The 24,181-nt window shown below is 46.5% G+C and overlaps 2 protein-coding genes across 3 annotated transcripts in view; both read left to right on the forward strand.

Moving 5' to 3' along the window:
• Nucleotides 1-17,854, forward strand: part of smurf2 (SMAD specific E3 ubiquitin protein ligase 2) — a 34,307-nt gene extending 16,453 nt beyond the window's left edge. The window contains exons 3-19 of the mRNA XM_058050011.1: nucleotides 178-286; nucleotides 1,937-2,070; nucleotides 4,862-4,927; nucleotides 5,868-5,952; nucleotides 6,117-6,200; nucleotides 6,283-6,497; nucleotides 7,303-7,387; nucleotides 7,737-7,895; nucleotides 7,978-8,025; nucleotides 10,127-10,328; nucleotides 10,726-10,829; nucleotides 10,932-11,046; nucleotides 11,531-11,709; nucleotides 12,362-12,620; nucleotides 13,372-13,573; nucleotides 14,809-14,884; nucleotides 15,738-17,854. Coding sequence (XP_057905994.1) covers nucleotides 178-286; nucleotides 1,937-2,070; nucleotides 4,862-4,927; nucleotides 5,868-5,952; nucleotides 6,117-6,200; nucleotides 6,283-6,497; nucleotides 7,303-7,387; nucleotides 7,737-7,895; nucleotides 7,978-8,025; nucleotides 10,127-10,328; nucleotides 10,726-10,829; nucleotides 10,932-11,046; nucleotides 11,531-11,709; nucleotides 12,362-12,620; nucleotides 13,372-13,573; nucleotides 14,809-14,884; nucleotides 15,738-15,837 — 2,222 coding nt within the window. The 3' untranslated portion in view covers nucleotides 15,838-17,854. The remainder of the gene's footprint in view (nucleotides 1-177; nucleotides 287-1,936; nucleotides 2,071-4,861; nucleotides 4,928-5,867; nucleotides 5,953-6,116; nucleotides 6,201-6,282; nucleotides 6,498-7,302; nucleotides 7,388-7,736; nucleotides 7,896-7,977; nucleotides 8,026-10,126; nucleotides 10,329-10,725; nucleotides 10,830-10,931; nucleotides 11,047-11,530; nucleotides 11,710-12,361; nucleotides 12,621-13,371; nucleotides 13,574-14,808; nucleotides 14,885-15,737) is intronic.
• Nucleotides 17,855-18,381: 527 nt separating this feature from the next.
• On the forward strand, nucleotides 18,382-23,763 carry ddx5 (DEAD (Asp-Glu-Ala-Asp) box helicase 5). Of its 2 annotated transcripts, none has more exons than XM_058050023.1 (13): nucleotides 18,382-18,552; nucleotides 19,169-19,340; nucleotides 19,453-19,549; nucleotides 19,630-19,763; nucleotides 19,860-19,925; nucleotides 20,300-20,441; nucleotides 20,529-20,689; nucleotides 20,807-20,979; nucleotides 21,066-21,176; nucleotides 21,244-21,305; nucleotides 21,383-21,442; nucleotides 22,655-22,876; nucleotides 23,053-23,763. In XM_058050023.1, exons 1-13 carry the CDS (start codon nucleotides 18,494-18,496, stop codon nucleotides 23,433-23,435), a joined length of 1,842 nt encoding a protein of 613 aa, XP_057906006.1. In that variant the 5' UTR covers nucleotides 18,382-18,493; the 3' UTR covers nucleotides 23,436-23,763. The 2 variants fall into 2 exon arrangements, with proteins under 2 accessions (XP_057906006.1, XP_057906007.1); XM_058050024.1 differs by having other exon boundaries at nucleotides 22,655-22,889; nucleotides 23,053-23,237.
• Nucleotides 23,764-24,181: the final 418 nt, after the last annotated feature.

The raw sequence follows: 24,181 nt of genomic DNA on the forward strand, positions 1-24,181 counted from the left end.
AAATCAAAGCAACCAACAGTTCAAACCTCCACCTACAGAAAAGCAGCAAATCCTTATTTGCGTCTAAAATCTACGTTTCTCGACGTAAATGCAGATGAGTTTAGCAATTCCAAGCATCCCTGATGTCATCCCATTCACAGGTCATCTCCGTGTGGCTTTACTTTCCTCTCCCCTCAGGTCTCCCGGATCCTTTTGCCAAGGTGGTTGTGGATGGTTCGGGCCAATGCCATTCCACAGACACTGTGAGGAACACGCTCGATCCCAAGTGGAATCAACACTACGACCTGTGAGTCGCCTCTTTTAGTGTATGGGGTTTGAACATCCATGTATATATATATATATGTCCCGTGTTCATGGATGTTCCTTATTACACCTTCCCGTGTTCATGGATGTTCCTTATTACACCTTCCCGTGTTCATGGATGTTCCTTATTACACCTTCCCGTGTTCATGGATGTTCCTTATTACACCTTCCCGTGTTCATGGATGTTCCTTATTACACCTTCCCGTGTTCATGGATGTTCCTTATTACACCTTCCCGTGTTCATTGATGTTCCTTATTACACCTTCCCGTGTTCATGGATGTTCCTTATTACACCCTCCCGTGTTCATGGATGTTCCTTATTACACCTTCCCGTGTTCATGGCTCCCCATTTTACCTGAGTACATTTCCAATTGTCAAAACGTCAGCAGGAAAAGCTACCAAACGCTCCCGCCGCCATGACATAACCTCCAATGGCGAGTCTAAAAACGTCTCCTGGAACAGTATTTCATCCACAGGAATAGATGTGGATGTAGTATTTTCTTCCACGTGCGTGTACCCTGATCTCCGTTTCCAAAGATGGCTTGTCCTGTGAAAATAACCTGTGGGGGGTGGGGGTGGGGTGGGGGGGGGGCAGAGCGCATGAGTGAAAATGTGAGAGTGAAAGTTTCCAGTGTTTATCCGAGCGACGTGCGTAGCCGGCAGGAGGAGGAAGCGCTTGTCTCCGTTTGTTTGGTTGCTCCGGATACCGGACTTGACGTTGCCAATAAATTAGCCATTTATGTCACGTTTGACTTTAAGGGGAAAGCCGTGTGCGTTTGTTTACATTTGATGACCAGGAGCATGGATGGATTTAGGATTTTAGACGAGTTTTCAGTAACTAAGTAAGTGTAACTTAACCAAGCAAACCAAGGACTGGGAAGTCAAACTCACGAAGAAGTTATGATCCATAACTGCCGGCCACAGAAAGATTTGCCAATCCCAGTTACCTGGCTCACCAGCATTATGATGGCGCTATCTGCGTCTCCTGCCTACAGTAGTTACCGCCTCACCGTCACAAGTCTTGGTGGAGATTTTTTAAGCATACACACGTTGTATGCTGTTAAACATGAGCAGCATGCCGGACTAATGCCTTTTACTGCACGCCGGGTGTTGCAGATGGCCGGGAATTTCTCGTCCTTCCCTCCTAGCACGTTTGTCTGACCTCGCAGTCTCCGTCTCCCATCGCACCCCAGACAGGCATTTGGCTTCCACTCAAAATGTCCAGACGTCTTACTCAGACTATTGTTTCATATCCTTTTTTTGTAACCGCCGGGATAATTACCGTGGGATGCGTCTCTGTCTGATATGAAGAGACAGCTTGCATTCAGGGGGCCTGAGCCCACACAAGAACAAGTCTCAACCGGTGTTGCTATAGTACGGCACGGGGACTAGAGCATGTAATTCATTCTGTGGTGTTATAATGTATACTTTTGGGGAGAAGGTACTCCTTCCAGAAGAGGCGTACTTCCCCGTTCATGTAACATTCACAGAACCACGGACACGTCGGTGCCGTGTCTCCTGTCTTCTTCACCGCGGATGCCAAGCTCCTTGCCAAACTCCGTTATACTCTCATGATCTGTCTGTCTTTCCACGATGTCTGCTCTGCTTTATCTCATGATGGTTTCTCTCTCAGTTACATCGGGAAGTCAGATTCCATCACCATCAGCGTGTGGAACCACAAGAAGATTCACAAGAAACAAGGGGCTGGCTTCCTGGGATGTGTTCGCCTTTTATCCAACGCCATCAACCGCCTTAAAGACACAGGCTGTAAGTCATACCGAAGCCGTACCTGTCCTGAGGCATGTCATGATCTGGTCTATATCTGATGATGTCGTTTTGGGGGGGTGGAAATGAGAGTTCAATGGTAACTACCATTACCATTACTACCAGGCTAACATGCATAAATATAGAGGTAGGGATTATCATTATTATTATCATTAATTATAATTATTATTAGTTATTACTTTACAAAAAATAGTAATAATGGACAGCAAGACATCATTGCTTCAAAAATTGGTTTGAGCACAGACCTAAAACCTTGCTTCCTAATGCACAAGACTAGACACACACAAACTAATAAACACGTCTAAAAACCTCAGGTAGGGTTTAACAAGAAGAAACTGATGTTTGGGTTGGTCACCTGTCCAGACACGGTCTCAACTTCTTGTTTTTTAATGCATAAGATTAGACACATGCAATACAGAAAATAAGTAAATGTCACAAAAAAAGTGGGCTAATAAATTGACACACAAAGACTGCGGATTTCAGAAAATAACAGATGAAATCTCTACACTCTACAAGAAGCAATGAAGTCTGTAAAATTAAATAATTAAAAATAAAAAATCACAAAAATTTTAACTATAATGATGAAAATGGTAATATTAATGATGATTATAATGATGGTAATAATGATAAAGATTAATGATAATAATGATAATAATAATAATATTACAATGAAAATAATAACAGGGGAAACAAGACAGTGGCATGAACATGATTATATCCTGCAAAAAGGGGTAGGCATTTATAAGCTTTTGCTTCAGCCTACTCCTTTTGGGCTAGTTGAATATATATATATATATATATATATATATATATATATATATATATATATATATATATATATATATATATATATATATATATATATATATATATATATATATATATAGTTGAATACAAATGTAAATAATGGAAAGTTATATTTTGATTGATGTAAGAAATGCACTGTAATGATTCACATATTTGCCCAAATAAAGGGAAAAAAAAAAAAAAAAACTAGGAAAACTCCTGGCGGTGGTCGGAATTGCTCAATAGACCTGAGGCAGGTCACAGCGCTCTCTAAGTGGGGCCGGCCCTCTTAGCCTTGGAGCAGGGAGAGCCAATCAACATAACCCCCCACCTCGGCTACACCGCCCCCAATGTGGGCCGAGGTGGTACCAGCTTTGGGCCAAAGAAAGGGCTGCCCCGATGCTTTTCTCCCGGAGTGACACGGGAAACCTGAGCCTTTTGCCACAGCTGTGAGTGGTTTGCCACTGCCCCCCCCCACCCCCCCCCACCCCCAGTTTCCTTCATAGACTGGCATGTCTGCACCACAGAGAACAAGAGCTTCCCTCTGTATCTGCTGCCCATCCAGACAGATGCTCACTTCATGCAGACGTGCATCATGGTGCAACTTTAGACCATCCTCGCGTGTCTATTAGTCCGTCTCGCGTCTGTCCCAGAAGTGGCGGCTTTGTCCCCCCTGGCCAGGGGCCCTGAACGCAGCACTGGCGCTGCTTCAACATTGTGTGTAATTGCAGCGTGTCTGGGGTTGTCCTTTTCCATTCATGTGTAATTGTGTACTTCTTGTGTACTTCTTGTGTACTTCTTCTCTCTCTCTGTGTGCTGCTGTGCCTGTATTTAAAACGCAATCCGCAAACGTGAGCCAGCGCATTCCGGCAGACATCCATGCGTGTTTTGTGTTTGTGGCTGCTGACCTCCCGCCAGCCTTGTAATGGTTTGACCATCGCCTGCTTCGCTCCCTGTTTAGTCTAGACCAGGGGTCGGCAACCTTTACTATGAAAAGAGCCATTTCACCCACTTGCCCACTAAAGAAAAATAGCCTGGAGCCGCAAAACGTTGTATGTTTAAAACAACATTGGAGGGAATTTGGGGGTGTCAAAGTAGTTCAGATAAAAAAAAAGTCGAGTTGGACTACTTTTCCTAGTACTGGAGATAAACTTTTGTTTTTAAATGAGCTCTAATTTATTTTTTAGAATCGTCAAATAACTCATTAATAATAATTAATAACTCAAATAACTCAAAGTATTACTCATTTCCCTTCATGTTAACCTGTCAGAGAGAACTGGATAGCATCCTGTCTGCTCATTCAGTCACCAGTCAGAACTCAGTCAGGATGCATTCATGGTCTCACACAAAGTTGGATTTTTGTAAACTCATAACAAAGACGTGCATTTTCACCACACGGGTGCTAAAAAATATTCAAGCGTCGCAAAGGGAGCCGCAACAAAGAGGCTGGAGAGCCACATGCGGCTCTGGAGCCGCGGGTTGCTGACCCCTGGTCTAGACAGACATCCTGGCCTGGTCTGCATGACACCCAGACAACGGAGATAGTGGCCATTTTCATTTATTTCTCCCCCCCACCCCCACCCCCAAATTCCAGTCTTTTAAGACTTCTCAGACAAAGACTTTCCAGACTTGGCAGCAGAATAGTGCAGGCTTTGTACTTGACATTTGTCAAATGTTTGACCTTTGCATCGGAAGCCTGGTGCTCACTCACATTTTGCAGCCTGTGGACTTTGGAAAGACCAGAGCATCCATTTTTGGGACCCCACCCCCACCCCCCCAGTATGTGGCTTGCAGGCAGATGAGGCTATGCCGACAGTAGAGCAGGGCATCCCCAACAGGTCCCACTGGGGGGGTACTGTTCACATGTCGCTCCCTGAAACTGATGAGTCCTCTCTCTCTCTCTCCTCCTATCTGATCTTCTGCTCTGCTCTCATTTCCTGTTTGTCTTTGTTTTCCCTCCGTCTCCGCATGTGTATCCCCTTCACAGACCAGAGGCTGGACTTGAACAAGCTGAGTCCAAATGACAGCGACACCGTCAGAGGCCAGATAGTGGGTGAGTTCACAAGGAGGCGCTATTAGGAAGCTCTCTGAGCTGTGTCAATCTCAACGTAAAGTGCATATTGTACCGTTATTGCCCCGCCTTACAATAGTGTCATATTTCATACACATGAATGTATATGGCCGCATCGTGTGCCAAAATAACAGCACTATAACTCTATAACAGAGGTAGGGAACCTATGGCTCGGGAGCCAGGTAGGGCTCTTTTGATGACTGTATCTGGCTCTCAAGCATTTCTTACCACAATAAAAATGCATTTTTGCTAGCATTTTAAAGTAAACATCACAGAAATGACTGTTAAAAATAATATTCAAAATTAACAACTTTCTTATGCATTTTAATCCGTCCATTTATTTTCTACTGCAATACGGCCAACCATATCTATCTTTCCTGATGATATTTTCCAGGTCAAACACCAAAACTCGATTATTACTGGGTAATGCGGTAGTCTACCTCGGTCATTGAGATGTCAAAAAAACATGTAAATGTAAACTTTCCTCCTTTAGTCAAATAGTCACCTAGCTAAAGCTGCAGAACCAAGCCTTCTGGTGAAGATGGCCAAAAGAATGAAATATACTGAATACTGTTCAAAACTATGCAGCAGCAGAAGTTGCATTAATGGCAGCAAGTATTAGATTTATTATTAGACACTGCGCTGCTCACGAAAGTGTGCTGGCCACACCCCCTTGGCGTGGGGTAGTGTGCCTGGTCTACGTAATTAGAGCCCATTATATCTAAAACTGTTGGTCTTACATAAAAATGCACACATTTTATTGCATTCAATGTTTAAAAAAATGTATATGGCTCTCACAGATACACATTTTAAAATATCTGGTCTTCATGGCTCTCTTAGCCAAAAAGGTTCCCGACCCCTGCTCTATAATCTGCTGTCTAGTAATTCCAGTTGGGCATCTGTCTGCCATGTGTTGCTGCAGTGAGCCTGCAGTCCAGGGACCGGATCGGCACGGGAGGCCCCGTCGTAGACTGCAGTCGACTCTTCGACAATGATCTTCCAGATGGGTGAGTCTGCTAGCGTGGGGGGGGGCTCTCTTAGCGGCTTTTTAGTGCTGCGGGATATGAAATATGGACGTTCCGAGAGAGCCGCCAGACGGAACGCCACTGGACAGTTCCCGGCTGCGTAACGATGTCCGCTGACTGCCGCACGCGTCTGTTTCTGCTGCCAGCTGGGAGGAGAGAAGGACTGCGTCCGGACGAATCCAATACTTGAACCACATCACACGCACCACGCAGTGGGAGAGGCCGACCAGGTGAGTGCCCCGCTACGGCCCGGTACAACATCCAAACCACATTGGTCCCACCCCCCCACTCCCCGACCTGTGTGCCTCTCAGACCCGCATCCGAGTATTCGAGCCCCGGGCGGCCACTCAGCTGCATCGTGGATGAGAACACCCCCATTAGCACCAACGGTGCCACGCCCACCGCAGCGTTGCCGCCCAGTGACGGTGACCAGCGGGCCCAGGAGAGGCGTGTTCGATCCCAGCGGCACCGCAACTACATGAGCAGAACGCACCTGCACACACCCCCGGACCTCCCTGAGGGCTACGGTTAGTCGGACCCCCGTCCCTCGTCCTTCGCGGTGTATTGCTTCCAGACCCGATGTAGGATTCAATGTGAACTCATTCAGTACCAAAAACCTATTTAACATTTTTATGAACCAGAAGGCCCAATCCCAACAATGTATTTATGCAGCTAGTTGATGATGTAACTCCACACTGATGCAGTTCATTGAAGGTGGCAGAAGTGCTTTGATGAAAGCTGGGCAGGGAAAAAACAGGAAGTTGGAAGGAAGGAGGAGTGTGGTGTGCAGCAGGTTCCACCCCCTCTGAACTTTGTGCTGGGTGTGCTGCCCCCCCCCCCCCCCCCCCCCCCCCCCCCCCCGCTGTGGTTGTGGTTGGACTCCACAACCACAGCGATGATGCTGCAGCTCCACACGAGGAGCCTGCAATCCCGGCTCCATTTGAGACAATCTAATTGAGTTGATCTAGCTGTTAAAGGCTGGCGGCCGCCATTCCCCCCCCCCCCCCCCCCTTCTGCACACACTCAAACAATCATCCGTATTCATGTAAAAGCAAACACACACACCAGCTGCACGTCTTTGGGACGTTTGTTTGGAGCCGTGGAAGCGTATCGCTGCCTTGCCCCCCGTGCCTCAGATTAGGAGGTTGCCGGTCTGCTTCCTCACTTCTTTTGGCAAGGCCTCTAAAATCTGTCAGCAGCTCGGATTCTTATGTAAGCACACGCCAGCTCGGAGTTGTCACGTGACTGCGTATTGGCTTGTGTGTTAAAGCAGGGTGCTGATCCAAATGACGGCCGTGTATTAACCATCACTTTCACTTTGTCGCCCAACAGAACAGAGGACCACGCAGCAAGGCCAGGTCTACTTCCTCCACACGCAGACAGGCGTCAGCACATGGCACGACCCCAGGGTACCCAGGTACGAACCCCGTGTGTGTGTCCTGCACAGCTAGCCAATCAGGAGGCCTCATGAGTTGACCATCAGATGCTCAACTAGACGCCATCGTGGTTCTGGTCTTAGTCTGCATACCTGGTCATGTACAGTATGTGGGAAGCGTTAATGCCTTTTGGGAAGTCGGCATTCCAGCCTGAAAAAGATCTAAACGTGACTGATGACCTTGTCTGACCTTGTCTGAAACATCAACAGTGACAAATGGCGTAATGAGCGTAAGGAGGGGATTCCCAGCCTCGTTCCTCTGTGGACAAACACCTTTTGGTATCTTCTCTTCGTGATTCCATGTGTTGTTTCCTGTTCTGTCCCACATCAGGGATCTGAGTAACGTCAACTGTGAGGAATTGGGTCCTCTGCCTCCCGGATGGGAGATACGCAACACCGCCACGGGACGGGTTTACTTCGTCGACCACAACAATCGAACCACGCAGTTCACCGACCCGCGCCTCTCTGCCAACTTGCATCGGGTCCTTAAGTGAGTCTGACCTTTGGTGGCCTCCCGTCTTCGGAAAGGCTTTTATTTCCTGGATTCCCATTGCTTTGTTTTGCGCTTACAGTCCGAGCTCCAATGGCTCTCGAGGAGGCATAGAAAGTCAGAATGTGAGGTAAGGTTTGATTTTTATACCAGGACGCCCCTGTTGCACACTCGCACATTCTACTTCCTGTTCAAGAAACGGTGCATGCTTAACTAAGCCTTGTGGAGTCTCTGACCATAAAGGCTCTAGCGAACTGTCCATCCCAAACGTGGGGCAGGAGAGTGGAAAGAATCTTCCATCTGCCAAACGGCAAACCAATGAAATGCCAGAGTCTGTTCATGAATTGTGTATGTGTGTGTTCGTGTGTGTGTGTTTGTGTGTGTGTGTTCTCCGGTCCATCTGTGCTCTCTTTATGTGCCGGTCTATGCTCAAAGGCACGGGCCAAGCATGCGTTGAGGATGCCTGCGCCCGTGCAGCTGTTCAAACACCGACTGTGCCGGTAACGGCCGCTGCGTTACCCGTAGGCCCTCGCTTCACGAAGACGGAGCGCTGCACGGGCGCCTCGGAGGGCCGCCTCTGCTCGACCTCATTCCTGCTCTCTGCAGATGCTCCATGCATGCCAAGCCATCGTCTTTCTTCTTTTCCTGGGATTTTCTATCACTTTTTCTTTTCCTCGTCTGCCGTCCCCTGCAAGGTCTCCCAAATGTGTCCTTTTCCATGGTGAGATGATGCTCCGAGGCCGGTGGTGTATTCTGGGAAAGAACAGTAAAGACTGAAGATGTGTGAGGCCACAATGATGACTATACCTTCCGCTGCTGAATCTAATCTAATAATTACAGCAGCCGCTTTTATTGTAAATGTTGATCTGAAATCGGTAGAGACCGTCAACTGAACGTCAGGGTCACTTTTCAGCAACGGAATCCTTGACTCCAGACCAGTTTTGTACACACGTAGCTGCATGACAACTGACAGGTCATCTCCCTCCAGATTAGGATTAGAACATAAACACGGCTTCATTGGGTTTATGTGTTGAAGGAGTTCATGTTGGTCGGCTCCAGTAGGCTCCAGTAGGCTCCAGTAGGCTCCAGTTGGCTCCACGTGGCAGGGTTCTGTTCCTCAGTGCTGATTAGCTAAGAGAAAAGACAACTCTGCTCCATTTTTGTGGGCGGCCAAGAGGGACTGTGCTGGAATATTGTATTTATATGGAGGTGAAAGTACCCCCCCCCATCCACCCACCCTCTGAGTTTCTGTCTGACAAGCGCCCTTCCTACTTCCCATCCGTCCCTCAGAGTCTCGTCTGCAGGAAATAAAAGGAATCAAGCGGAGTTGTTGCGAGTCCTCCGGGGCCCCGTGGCTTGCTGGGCTAACAGGAAGTGATTGAAAAGGCCAACTGGATTCCACTTGGCGGACGCTACAAACCAAGCAAAGTAGTCAATGTGATTATAGACCAGGCAGACCATTAGAAGGATACTGGAGAGCCTGGAGAGCAAGCGTGGTCTTATTGGTTCTTCCAGCTCGCTATTGATTAGCTCCTCTGATTAGCTCCTTTTCTCAAATGACCTAACAAAACTCTTTTTTTAAACTTCTGTATGACCCCCCCCCCCCCCCCCCCCCCCCGTGTTTTCCTTCCAAGTGTTTATGACCCTGCCCAAGGCCCAGCTTGGCCGCGACCCCCACTCAAGTGCAAAAGGCCATTGTGCAAATAGTCCGACCCCATAAAGTGGCGACCCCATAAAGGGCCTTTTGATTCTCTATGCGTGTGGCTGCTGTGCCCCCACCCCCACACCCCCACCCCCCCACTCTGGCGGACACAGAGGTCCAAAACCAGCTCCAGTCCAGGTTCAGGTGCAAACACAATAATGACGGCAGTTAAGGAAACACACTGGACGACTATTACCACTACTACTACTACTACTACTACTACCACCACCACCACTACTACTACTGCTACCACCACTACCACTACCACTAGTACCACTACTATTACTACTACTACTACTACTACAGGGAATAATAAACAACAACTTGAGCACATTTTTACCAAACAAGTACTGCAAAGCATGCTGGGAAGCAGGAAGCGCTCCAAGGGAGTGAATATGATTATTATGATTATGACAGACAACAACTAATGAAATGCATGACCGAGGTATTTACTACATTTCAGCATAAACAGATATTTCATCACCGTCACTCCTTCCCTGTCCTTTTCGTTTGCCCCCCCCCCCCCCAGTCGCCAGAACCAGCTGAAGGAGCAGGTCCAGCAGGCTCTGGTGTCCACGGGTCAGCTCCCGGACGAGGCGGAGTGTCTGACCGTGCCCAAGTACAAGAGAGACCTGGTCCAGAAGCTGAAGATCCTCCGACAGGAGCTGTCCCAGCAGCAGCCGCAGGCCGGGCATTGTCGCATCGAGGTGTCCCGTGAGGAGATATTTGAGGTGGGCACGGCGTGATTGTCAGTGATGTCAGACGTGTCCGCCATCATACAGTCCCACTGTCAGACCTACACGTACACGTACACGTACACATGCTGTTATTTCAGCGACCCTTTCCCTAGTACCTTTGCTCAGTGGTCTGTGAGGTTTTTATCAGTGCAGCACCACCTGCAAAGGACTACTAGACCCTCATAAAATATGCGCTGGAAAAGCCACGTCTGTTCATCTGAACTGAAGACATTTTTGTTGGCTGACGTCACCTTGTTGAGGCTGTGCCAGACATCGCTGACTTCCATGACTTACGACCTGAATGGGCACTTGAACGGGCACGTGTTAGCCGCGGACTGACGCAGCGTTCCTAATGTGTCCTAACCCTGAGTGCGGTATGCCCGCTTTGCAGGAGTCTTATCGACAGGTCATGAAAATGAGGCCAAAGGACTTGTGGAAAAGGCTCATGGTGAAGTTTCGGGGAGAAGAAGGTCTGGATTACGGAGGGGTTGCTCGGTAAGAGTGAACTTCTCACCAATTCTCACCAAATCGAACAGTTTGATCAGGGAAAACGTGTACCAAAGTACCCATGGACCTTTGCTGACTCCTTGTGTTTAGGGAGTGGCTCTATCTTCTATCACATGAGATGCTCAACCCGTACTACGGTCTGTTCCAATACTCCCGTGATGACATCTACACGCTGCAGATTAACCCCGACTCGGCTGTAAACCCTGTGAGTCATGGACACTTAGAGGCTTCTATCAGGGGTGATAGTTATAAAATAATAACTATAATAATAACCTTTGTATAGTATTTTCCATAATATTAACATTTCCCCCCGAAATGACCATTTTATTTTGGTTTTACTGCTATTACTACTTCTGGAAAATTGTTCTTTTTTTATAAATATTTCCACTCTGCAACTAGAATGACCGTATTACTAGTACATTATTTTTCCTCATAATATTATCCGTCACTTCATGTCTTTTTCCTCATTAGGAAGTGGTTTTCTCTTAATATTTTGACATTATTTTCATAAAATTACTGTTGTTTTTTTCCATTTAACTTAAAAAAAAATTTTTTAAACTTTGTTCTTGTAAATTATTAAAAATTAAAATTCCCATAATATTTGCCTTTACAATAAAATGACATAATAAATACTTAATCTAAAAATTCCACAGGTAACTAAAGGTGTGTTTGACCCCCCCCTCGTCTAGGAGCACTTGTCATACTTCCACTTTGTGGGCCGCATCATGGGCATGGCGGTGTTCCACGGTCACTACATAGACGGAGGCTTCACCTTACCCTTCTACAAACAGCTGCTGGGTAAACCCATAACCCTGGACGACATGGAGTCCGTAGACCCGGACCTGCACAACAGCCTGGTGTGGATCCTGTACGTACATCTGTCTTCATCTGGACGACGTTTGATGTGATGTTAGCTTACAAAAGTCACGTTGCGTGTCTGCTAGAGCCGTGTCGATGCACAGATATGTTGGTCTACTCGTCTGATGAATGCTAAGAATTCCAATGCATGGGTGGCCGTGCTTTTTACAATAAAGGCAGAGCTTCTCTCTCCAGATGGTATCTCCTGAGAAAACGTAGTATTTGATCATAAATGACCACAAACTCTCATAAAGACCACGGCACAGCTTGATATAGCACTGCTTAGTAAATAAAGCTTAGCTTCATTGTAGCAACACAGCACCATTCAGCTCACCTCCTTCCTTTTTGGGGACCCCTGCCTTCCCAATACAAGGGTGACAGCGCCCCCTAGTGGTTACTGTGGGAAAGCCTTTTGGGATTGATTTACATCATCAATTAACTTATCAATACATGTCAAAACAATGGCATGTAAACATAAAAGTACATGGATATTTGGAGTACTCTCAGTGCTAATAGATTAAAACAAGTTTCAGTCTGATGGCGTTAAAAAGGCCGCCATGCACTTCTTACATGTGTCCATCATACGGGGGATGAATCTCTACCTCCCCAGTCATCAACAATCATGGCGTAGGCGGGTTAATCCAAGCTCTCCGTCTCCTCAGGGACAACGACATCACAGGCGTGTTGGACCACACCTTCTGTGTGGAACACAACGCCTACGGGGAGATCATCCAGCATGAGCTCAAGCCCAACGGAAAGAGCATCCCCGTCACGCAGGACACCAAGAAGGAATACGTCCGCCTGTACGTCAACTGGCGCTTCCTGCGAGGCATCGAGGCCCAGTTCCTGGCCCTGCAGAAGGGCTTCAACGAAGTCATCCCCCAACACCTCCTGAAGGCCTTCGACGAGAAGGAGCTGGAGGTGCTTTCACTTTGTCACGTGGCTTTATTTACATCTGCTACAGATAGAAAATACCCAACGGCAACAAAATGAAGGCAGTTGATTGGCTCAGTGAACTAGGGCCGGACCCATAACTATATTATAATAACTATAACTATATTATATGAAATACAAAAAGATGAAATAGCGGCTCTGATTGTGACGGCTTCAATGTAGTTGTTTGTAGTTAATGTAGTATGAACAATTGGAATATAAAATAAATCTAAAATATGATGTGCTAAAGGCCAGTAAACCTCTGGGGAACATTCATTTTGTTCTAACGTAGAATAACTATATTCTAACACTTATTTAATACATTAAAATATAAAATGTATAGTTAGTCACCTCTAAGGTAAGATGATTGATGAACAGATCCAATCAGAGTCCTGATGTAGTATTTAACCCGGTTTAATCTTCCTATGATTGATGATCCTAACCCTAACAGTAACCCTAATCATAACCATAACAGTAACCCTAATCATAACCATAACAGTAACCCTAACAGCAACAGTAACCATAACCCTAACCGTAACCCCAAACCTATCTGTAACAGTAACCCTAATCATAACCCTAACAGTAACTCTAACTCTGATGTGTTCAAGTACCGTGGGAAATAAAAAGGTAGACCTGAGCGCTTGACAAAAACCAACGCCATGGCGGCAGCGACTCAGCAGGTAGACCAGTGAGTTTTTGTGCGTGAAGAAAAATAACCAGCGTCTTTCCTCGCCTGCAGCTGATCGTATGCGGCCTGGGGAAAATCGACATCAATGACTGGAAGTCCAACACGCGGCTCAAGCACTGCACTCCGGACAGTAACATTGTCAAGTGGTTCTGGAAAGCCGTGGAGTCCTTCGACGAGGAGCGAAGAGCTCGTCTGCTGCAGTTCGTCACGGGCTCCTCCAGGGTTCCCCTGCAAGGCTTCAAGGCCCTCCAAGGTAAGTCTAAACCAGGGGTGCTCACACTTTTTCAGCATGCGAGCTACTTTTAAAATGACCGAGTCAAAATGATCTACCCACTACAAAAATGCAAAACATCTATTTATTTTCAAATGTATTGAGGATTATTTGTACGTACAATGTATGTTGATGTACCTTACATAACCAAATGAGCCAATATTGCAAAACACACATAATTAACTATTAACATTTTTTGTAATTACCTGAGTTTACTTTGATGACTTGCACTGAATTGAACCAGCTAGGGATGCATAGTCCGGACAGTAGCTGCTGATAGCCAGCCTCAAGCACACTTCCAAATGTTTATCAGTCATGGATAATATCCGTATCACAATATCTGTATAATATTCCATATCCGTATGGAAGTGATATGTTTTTTGCCTTTTTACTTGGTCCAGTTTTTGCCTTTTTACTTGGTCCAGCTCCTTCACTCATTTTAGTGACCATAAACTTTAGCGAGGGCTTAAAATCTCGCAATTCGCCGACTAGCTTAGCACTTTGCATCGTTGTTTACGCATGAGCGGTGACCTAAAGGTCAAAATTCAGTTGTCATCTGACTGGTTGTCCTGTATGTCAATCAAGTAACGGGGATGGATGATAGGCTGACATCGTAAGTTCTGCTGCACTTAGAGACGTTGTTTGATTTGATTGGTCGCCCGAAGGGCAACATTCAGTTGTCATCTGAATGGCTGCCCTGTATGTCAATCAAGTGACGGCATTGATGCTGGGATGATATTTTTTTAATGTCACGCCGCGATCGACCAGCGATCGACCAGTACCACCTCCGCGATCGACCGGTAGCTCGCGATCGACTTAATGAGCACCCCTGGTCTAAACTATCCTCATAGAGAGATTGTCAGAGATCAGAGATGTTCTCCCCTCCGCATCTCTGAGTTGAACCCAGAGTGCGTGTGTTTCCGTGGGGCCCAGCTGGGTGCCAGTGCTACTCCGAGCCAAAGCATCCAGGCATGGGGAAGCACACTGTGGGCGCTCGTCTCCTGGGGGGGTCAACACGAGTCAACAGTGCAAAACATCTGGAGGAGCAAAAACAAAGACACGTTATGCAACTTGGTCTGTGACCTTGATCCTAGCGCCCACATGGTCTCTGGAGTCTTGGTCAGCAAATCATGGACCGCCATCCACTCCTCTGACATGTTCCTGTGAAAATGAGCTGGGCTGATTTGACTGACATGTTTCAATGTTGGTCCTTGTAGGAGCTGCTGGCCCACGACTGTTTACCATCCACCAGATCGATGCCAACGCCAACAACCTCCCCAAAGCCCACACCTGGTCAGTAAATTCTCTTTTTTTTTTAAACATACACAGATGACGCTGGCTAGACGCTGATTTGGTGAGGGTCGTTAGTCTAAAGCGGCACACTTGACAAATAATGATGTGACGTCTTTAGCTGACGTGTGGCATACTGCGCTCATTTTGTTCATTTCAACACCACTCAAGTAACCCACTATATCTCCAGTTCCAGTTCCATGGGAAAAGTTCTTTGAAATATGCAAAGCCAAAGCCATTTTTCACCTGCACCCCGTTTTTTGTTGGCGTTCTCTAAAAGTAAAATGAATTTGTTATGAATAATCTACACTCAGTTGTTAATGCTAATAGTTTAGCACAGGGGTCAGCAACCCATGGCTCCAGAGCCGCATTTGGCTCTTCGGCCTCTTTGTTGTGGCTCCCTGTATTTTTTTAACACCTCAATGGGGAAAAAAATATGCATTTTTTTAATGAGTTCTTAAAAAATCTGACTTTCTGTGAGACCCTGAATGAATTGAAGTGAATGAGTTCTGACTCGTGATTGGATGAGCTCAAGGAATGGAGGGGTGTTTGGCTGCTACAGACCCCCCCCCCCCCCAAAAGGAGCATTGGAGTTTTTAATTCTACTTTGTCTTCTCTGGCTTACATTTATGCTTCCTGTCTGTTTTCCTTTAGTAAGCGTGTGGGTAAAATGGCTCTTTTGATAATAAAGGTTGCCGACCCCTGGTTTAGCACATTAGAACATACCATAGTGGCCCTCGGCGTCCATCCATTTTCAGTATGTGACCCTCACCCCCGACCTCTGACCCGCAGGTGTCCCAATACTTGTGTCCATTCTGTATATTTCCACATCCGTGCCTCTTCCTGTTTTTTGCAGTTTCAATCGGATCGACATTCCTCCCTATGAAAGCTACGACAAACTGTACGACAAGCTGCTCACCGCCATTGAGGAGACGTGCGGCTTCGCTGTGGAGTGACTCTAACGGAGGCGCGTCATCAACGTCATCCACCACCAGCAGAGGAAACGTGCTTTGGCCCCCCGAGCAGCCGCCCGCCGCCCAACCCGAGGGGTGGTCCACATTGGCTCCCCCAGGGAGACGCGGGGCAGAGATGACCAAAATTTATTATCTGATGCTGTTTTTTTTTCCTTCACACACATCAGACACTCGTTGGTCTCTTTTATTGTTGAACAAAACAACTGCAGCTGCTAATAACTAGCTACTAACTTTTGGAACCTGCAGGATTCGCCGACTCTTCCTTTTTTCCTAACGTCATTCAAGCTTCTTTTTTGAAATCCATGTAGCAAGGCTCCATCTTTCCACACGGATCCCACCCACCCAAGACTGATGTGTCTGCTGGAGTACAGGGTAATGGATGGTTACCACAACCACTCGGAAACACCAACTTCTCATACAGAGTGTGCCTTGGACTGATCACAAGGGGGCTGGCGGGAAGGCCAAGGCTGGGAGGTTAGGGGTACTCTATGTGCAGACTGAGACCCCCCCCCCCGCCTGCGCCAAAGACGGCAGCATAGACCCCCACGAGTCGCCGCACAACCGCACAACCGCACGCCACGTACCCACAAACCCATTTTACACGCTCAACTTGTTTCTTTGACAATGAATGAAGAGCTTGAAATGTGTTATTTTTCTATAATAGGGAAAATGGAAGAGAGTGAGTAAAGTTCTATCTAATATATCTAATTTATTGCCGGTATATACAAATATTTGTATATCACAACCCCCCCTTGCCATCCTTCCATGCAATGTTGTTGCTGTTAAAAGGAACTCAAATAAGCTGAACGTCAACAATCTGTTGGTGTATTCTGGAACCTCTAACCTTTGACCTTTTAGGGAGAGGCGTATGTCTTAAAAGCTGACCAATCGTCAGCTCGGTAAAAAACTCAGCAGCCCCTTTAAAAACATGCTGATATCACTCTGCAGCTACTTCAAGCAAAGTTATGTTTTATGCTTTTTACCCTCGACAAATATGAATTCTAAGGTTTTTCTTTTAACCCCCCCGCCCTCCAGCCCAGAGTCCAGAGTGATCAGTGATTTACTACCTTGAGTCCATGTGGTGCTAAACACCATGGTTTGTTTTTCATGGGAACCACGCATGCTTTGATTGATTTCTACGTACCACCCATGTCTGTGGCCCAAAAAAAGACAAAACTTTTGCAAGAATAAGATCTCTTCCTCGCCACATTCTCAGGGGATATCATACAAAGCTTCTTTTTTTGTCCACAAGCCAATTGTGAACATTTTACTTTCAAAATATCTGCTTCTCCATTGGATGCTTGTATGTCTCAACATCAACACCTGCTTGGAAATGAGCTGATTGAGACAATTGTCTTCATATTTTATTTGTCATACACTTCTTACTACCATTGAATATGAATATATCGAATGTTTAAAAAAAATGCTGCCTGTCGAGCAATCTCTATGACCGCGGACTGTTCTTAACGTTTGCATACACAGAAGACAACTTGAGGTAAAATGACAAGTGTCCTCACATGGTGCTTTGTACAGTGACCAGATATTGTTCATAAACTGTATGTGGATCAAACAAGCCCTAATTTATCTTTAACTTAATTACAAACTGATTGACTTGCACAAACGGCGAGTATGAAACGGGACCTCTGCTGCGTATTCATCCACTTAGAAGTCCAGTGCACAAGCGGATAGATCAACCTTGCCGTCTGTTCCCACACTTTCTGCTCGGCATCGCCCCACTGATGCCCCACTGATGCCCCATTGATGCCCCTACTGCAGAGCTGAACTTTTTAGGAGGAACCCAGTGAAGGAGAAGAAATGCAACTCTTGCCTTTTATGTTTTTTATAGCATGATCCACTAGGACTATTATTATCTCTCATAGCTGACTGATGCAATTTCATGTATGTTAACACTACCATTTTGTAAGAGTATTTTATTTTTGTGTGTAATTAGTTCTAATTAAACTTGCCTTTGTCTAACAATGTAAGGCCTTGTACATGACTGGTCCTTTTTTTTTTAGACACAGTTTGTCTTCTAAAGCATGAGCTTGTGTATCCCTAGCATGCACATATAAATGGGTGGCTTTGGGCCACACTTTAGACACAAACATGAACATAAATATGAACTGAAACGTGTTTGGTGAAAGATTAGTGAATGTAATGTTTAGTTTTTGAAGAAAGCATGCCGTGCGTTCACGTTTCGTTTAACTCTGTCCTGATGACGTCATTTGCCGTATTTCGTGTGAAGCCGCATTGCCGATGTCTGGCTGGAACATATTCATCCGCTCACATCAGCTGTTTTCGAACGGTGGAACGGGGCGTAAATATACTCTCATAAAGAACTTATTGTAAGGTAAAGAAACATATTTTAATCCAACAGGTGTTTGGAGGACGTGGACACTTGAATTAATTTTGTTTCGTTTCTCTTCCGGAACACGGTCGTCTCCACCTCTGCTGAAGTTAAAAACCACACTGCGGATGAATACGGCGGAAGTAGTACTTCCCCTGATTATATAAACCGGACCTCCCTTTTCTTTTACCGGCATTTCAGCACCGCTACCGATCGTTAAGTAAATCGGTGGCAGGGAAGTCGATTGATCTATTTTTTTTATTATTTAACTTTACACACAAAGTAACAAACATGCCGGGATACGCCGACAGAGACCGTGGCAGAGACAGGGATAGGGACAGAGACCGAGGGTAAGAACCTTTTTTTCCAATTGTTCAAGGTGGTTTTCGCCTCTCGTGGAAAATGGCTGACTGGTCGTAACCAAGAAAACGATTGAAGGATAACACGCCGCCATGTTCTCGGTTTAGAACATAATTCAACTATTTCATTTACCATTTAGCGCGCCATTTACAGTGCCATATGACCACATGGGTTGTACGATAAAGGCACCCCGGTGTCTTTGGCTGGCGGCCTAGTCTGGCCTTGTGCCTGCTTTAGCGGCTGCCCGTTAGCTTCATGCTAACACTTTGTTAGTTCGACGTTACCCGATGCATTGGAGGCGCAATACTAATGCAACGAAGCTGTAAGTGTTGCTTTTTAGATGGCTATTTTGACACAGTGTTCGATATGTTGTTGCAATAACAGGAGTTGATACCTTTTTCTTAGCTAGTCGGCTATTCGCCATGTGGCAATGTTATAGCTCACACAAAATGCCGGCTGCTTCCATTGTTCCTCTACCGGCTGGAAAGTATATGACACTTTATAGACTTGCAGGTATAATGACGTAGATAAATATATTCTTTTTCCACCCCATTCCCCTTGGTTCAATGACATTAGTGACCGAATCGAGCGAACTTTGTATTTCAGCTACGGCGGCGGCCCTCCTCGTTTTGGTGGGAGCCGAGGCGGTGGTGGCGGTGGAGGAAAGTTCGGCAACCCTGGTGACCGCCTAAGGAAGAAACACTGGAATCTGGACGAGCTTCCTAAGTTCGAGAAAAACTTTTACCAGGAGCACCCTGATGTATCGAGGAGGCCTATGGTACGTATCAGCATGGTCTGTTATGCAACCGGTCTTGGGTGAACCCTCTACACGTGCTGTTACACAACCACTGTTTCTCTGTACTCCTACTTCCAATGCTTCCCTACTGTAGCAAGAAGTTGAACAATACAGGAGGGCCAAAACGATCACGGTGAAGGGGAGAAACTGCCCAAATCCCATCGTAAATTTCCACGAAGCAAGTTTTCCATGTAAGTTTACAAATTATATGATATATATTACATTATATAAATGTTGAAGAATTCCCAATATTATTTTTTCCTCCTACCAGCCTACGTTATGGATGTGATCAACAAGCAAAACTGGACTGAACCAACCCCCATTCAGGCTCAGGGCTGGCCTTTAGCACTGAGTGGCAATGATATGGTCGGCATCGCCCAGACTGGCTCTGGCAAAACTCTATCGGTAGGGAGTGTTTCTTTGTTTTGTTTTTTTTTTTTATTTTGACTTGTGTTGTCTACTTCGTTGTTGTAACCGTGCTTATTTCATTTTATTTTCCAGTACCTGTTGCCTGCGATTGTTCACATCAACCACCAGCCTTTCCTGGAGCGTGGTGATGGACCCATTGTAAGTATTCACAAAGGATTTTGTTTTAGCTACTGCATCTGCATTGGTAATTTGCTGTATTGCTAGACGCCGCCTAATTTGCACACACACATATGTATGTGCGGGTGATTTTTAAAGCTAACGAGCACACATTGTATCTCTCGCTGAACAAATGCATTGTAATGTGCGGCCAAGCGTACAAGTTAAAACTGGCAGTGTCACCTACTCTATTGACAAGTTACACAAGCTCATTGTTTGTGAATCAGGGCAAACTGGTAGAGCAAAATCTTGATATGATAATAAGAATTGCTTGACTGGTCACAGTTTAGCCCGGTTGAATTGACAATCACCAATATGGATGGATTCATGGCATTAATGAGAATGTCCTTTGGTAGTGCTTGGTGCTGGCCCCAACACGTGAGCTGGCACAGCAGGTACAGCAGGTGGCTGCAGAGTACGGCAGAGCCTCTCGCCTCAAGTCCACCTGCATCTATGGAGGAGCACCCAAGGGGCCACAGATCCGTGATCTTGAAAGAGGTAACGTGCAGCGGCTGACTTGACTTGACCGCTTTGTGCTGTGGAGGTTAAACCTTTTTAACAATAAAATGTTTCCCCCCTTTGAAGGTGTGGAGATTTGCATTGCAACGCCAGGCAGGCTTATTGACTTCCTTGAAGCAGGAAAGACTAACCTGCGTCGCTGCACTTACCTCGTGTTGGACGAGGCTGACAGAATGCTGGACATGGGCTTTGAACCACAGATCAGGAAGATTGTTGACCAAATCAGGGTGAGTTTTTAGGAACAGCCCAGTATGTACTGGATTTAATTTGCATTGATGTAAGTTGCATTTGTTGCCCCACCCTGGCATTAAAGTACCCCCCCTAAAATTGTTTTTTAAATGCAGCCTGATCGGCAAACTCTGATGTGGAGCGCCACTTGGCCCAAAGAGGTGCGTCAGTTGGCTGAAGACTTCCTGAAAGACTACGTGCAGATCAACGTTGGCGCCCTGCAACTCAGTGCCAACCACAACATCCTTCAGATTGTCGATGTGTGCAACGATGGCGAGAAGGAGAACAAGTGAGTCCATTCTCCACATTCAAGCCAGAAGGTGCTCCTTGGGCAATAAACCAAATAACCCTCGTTTCTGTGGTTTGCTCCAACAGACTAATTCGCCTGCTGGAGGAAATCATGAGCGAGAAGGAGAACAAGACCATCATCTTTGTGGAGACAAAGAGGCGATGTGATGACCTGACCAGGAGGATGAGGCGGGACGGGTAGGTCTTAATGCAATTTACTATTACGCAATCTTGAATGAATCTTGATGAATGACTGATTCTATAGATGGCCAGCCATGGGAATCCATGGAGATAAGAGCCAGCAGGAGAGAGACTGGGTTCTTAATGGTGAGTTTCCATTTATTCACCCTTTTCCTTTTACAGCCTGCGTGGCATCACATCCTTTGTCCAAATATCTTTTCTAGAGTTCAAATACGGCAAGGCTCCGATTCTCATCGCCACAGATGTCGCCTCCAGAGGTCTAGGTCAGTATCCTCCCTGAAGTCCTTTATGACTATGAAAGAAAGTACATCTGCTTTCTTTAACTTTTCTGCTTCTTTCTGAGTCTCTCCCCTTACCCAAAGGAGCAGTCTGTATGGCAGGGCCTTGGCATGACAAGCCCAGGTCTCCAGAGGGGGAAGGAGGATTCTTGGAGGTGTCCTGACTGGCGAGGCACGGGTCTCCCAGTTGTGCACATAAACAGAGGTGACAAGGTCCGAGTGCAGCATAACGCGCTGGCCTGTCTAAAAGTCGGGGGTGTGTTGAGGGCTGCCTACAGTTCCTCCCCCAAATGCTCGCCTGTTCTCTGGCAATGGTTTGGACTGCGTCACACACCCAGGCTCTGTAACTGTCCCAGCTCAAAGCCCCGCCGCCCGGTCCCGAGTCATTCCGAAGGTGCTTTCTGTTGTGCAGACTTGTTGTAAAGCATGGGTGGCGTCGCTGTTGCAGTTAAACTTCTGTCGGTTGAGCAGCTTGTAAGATCGATTGGAATCTCACCTCTGCAATAACATGGCTACTGGCGCTTTTGGTGACAGTGGGACATGCTAGTTGGACACCTTTGGGCAAAATCCAAGCTCACACTCCTCCCTCGCCTGCGTTACAAAGTCATGTCGAGACCTGCCAACGAGAGACTATGATCGCTGGGATAATCTTGCCGCGCCGACTGGGGTGCAGTTTTTGTAGGCATCCTGCAAATTGGTTCAGATCTCCAGTGCGTTGGCTAAAGACTGAACTTAGTAGCACCCGGCTCACGAGTGCGTTTTACAAGTGGACATGGCGCTAGGCACTAGGAGACTTTAACTGTGTAGACAGCCTGGTCACGTGACTGTGGGGGGTGCTGCTATGGGAACGGACTAGTGAATGCATACTCCAACGAAGGGTAAGACCTGATCCAGTCTTTCCGATGGTGGTTCAGCCATGACCTGGAGGATTTTTTTTTTTTCTTTGCTCCTCCTCATTCCCCTCGATTAGACGCGAATGGAGTGTGCATTGGTTCTCTCTTCCCACCGTAGTCTCCCCGTTATTCCAATGTATGTTCTCCTAACGCCATTACTTTGCAGCATGTCGGACTATCTGGCTTAGCCCGACACCATGACGCTACTAACACTGCTGTTTGGTCTGGTTGTTGTGGTGGCGCTGGCGCACGTCTTTTGTGTGCTCTCCTCCTCCCTTTTTGCCACACCAACACAATCTTACAGATGTTGAGGACGTGAAATTTGTCATCAACTTTGACTACCCCAACAACTCTGAGGACTATATCCACCGCATTGGCAGAACGGCCCGTAGCCAAAAGACAGGCACGGCTTACACCTTCTTCACCCCCAACAACATGAGGCAGGCCAGCGACCTCGTCTCTGTGCTCCGCGAGGCCAACCAGGCCATCAACCCAAAGCTCCTCCAAATGGCGGAAGTCAGAGGAGGTAAATCAAATTGGTGAGATACAGAAACGGTGCTGTCAACTGCAGCCGCTTTATTTTTCTGCCGCTTGTTCTCAGGATGGATGGTTTCACCGTCATCCTTTTAGGTAGCCATTGTTAAATGCCTCCACCGTAGACCCTCGAGGGTGACGTGCTTCTTCTTCTTCTTGTCTCTGCAGGTCGTTCAAGGGGCGGCAGAGGTGGTGATTACGAGCGCCGGGATAGGTATTCGTCAGGAAGGAGAGATTTTGGCAGTTTTAGGGACAGGGATGGCAGTCGGGGCTTTGATAACGGACCAAACAAGGCGTTCAGTGCAAACACACAGAATGGAGGCTACGGGGGGAACAATGGCGGCGGCAGCAACGGCTTTGGGGGGGGCAGCTACAACGGCAATGGACAGTCCTTTAATAACCAGGCGGCGGCCTACCCCCCTCAGAACAACTTCCAGCCCCAGCAGAATGGCACCAGCCACCCTCCCTTCCCCTTCCCCCCAGCACAGGCTCCTCAGCAGCATCCACCCCCCCTCGTGTCCTATGCTATGCCGCCCCAGTTCCCCCAGTAAACACACAAAGAAGTAATTTATTGCTTTTTTTGACATTTTAAGTTCCCTACCTAATCTAGGTGTTTTTTGTATTTACACGACAGGGTTACAAACTACTTTAACCTATTAAGATCTGCAGTGCAAACTATAGCGTTGCACCCCCCCCCCCCCCACCACACACCTTCACTCTATTGCTATTTAATTTGTTACATTCCTCAGTAATGCTAGTTATGTTTTTGTACTGCGTAATTTCAAGAGTACTGTCCTTTCATGTGTATCCTTGAAACTGATGTTACCTCCCACCATGAAGTGCACTGCATGATCTTTCAAATAAAACCAACAAAAACTACTTAGTACTTTATGCTGTTTGTCTGCTGTAGTTGGGGTGTTGGAGCTGCTATAAAACCAAAAAACTACTTAGTACCTTGTGCTGTAGTTGGGGTGTTGGAGCTGCTATGACCCGTCTTGTCCACTAGGTGGCAGGAATTGACTGACAAGTAATGTAACCACTGTGTTGATGATCACAGAAACCAGAAAGAACCACATTATTTCTCTAGGATCAACTACACAAAGGCTGGTAATGTAAATCGGTTTTAGAGCCCATACAGCCAATCTACACCAGGCCAATTAGAAACCATATTAATTATAAGCCATACAGCTAATCTGTTAACATAAGATCACTGACAGTTTGACAAGAGGGGAGTGGCCATAAATGGATCAGCTGTTCCTTTTCATGACATGAGAGCAATACCTCTGCATTAATGAAT

Source organism: Doryrhamphus excisus, chromosome 15 (assembly GCF_030265055.1).
Source record: "Doryrhamphus excisus isolate RoL2022-K1 chromosome 15, RoL_Dexc_1.0, whole genome shotgun sequence".
Taxonomy (NCBI): domain Eukaryota; kingdom Metazoa; phylum Chordata; class Actinopteri; order Syngnathiformes; family Syngnathidae; genus Doryrhamphus; species Doryrhamphus excisus.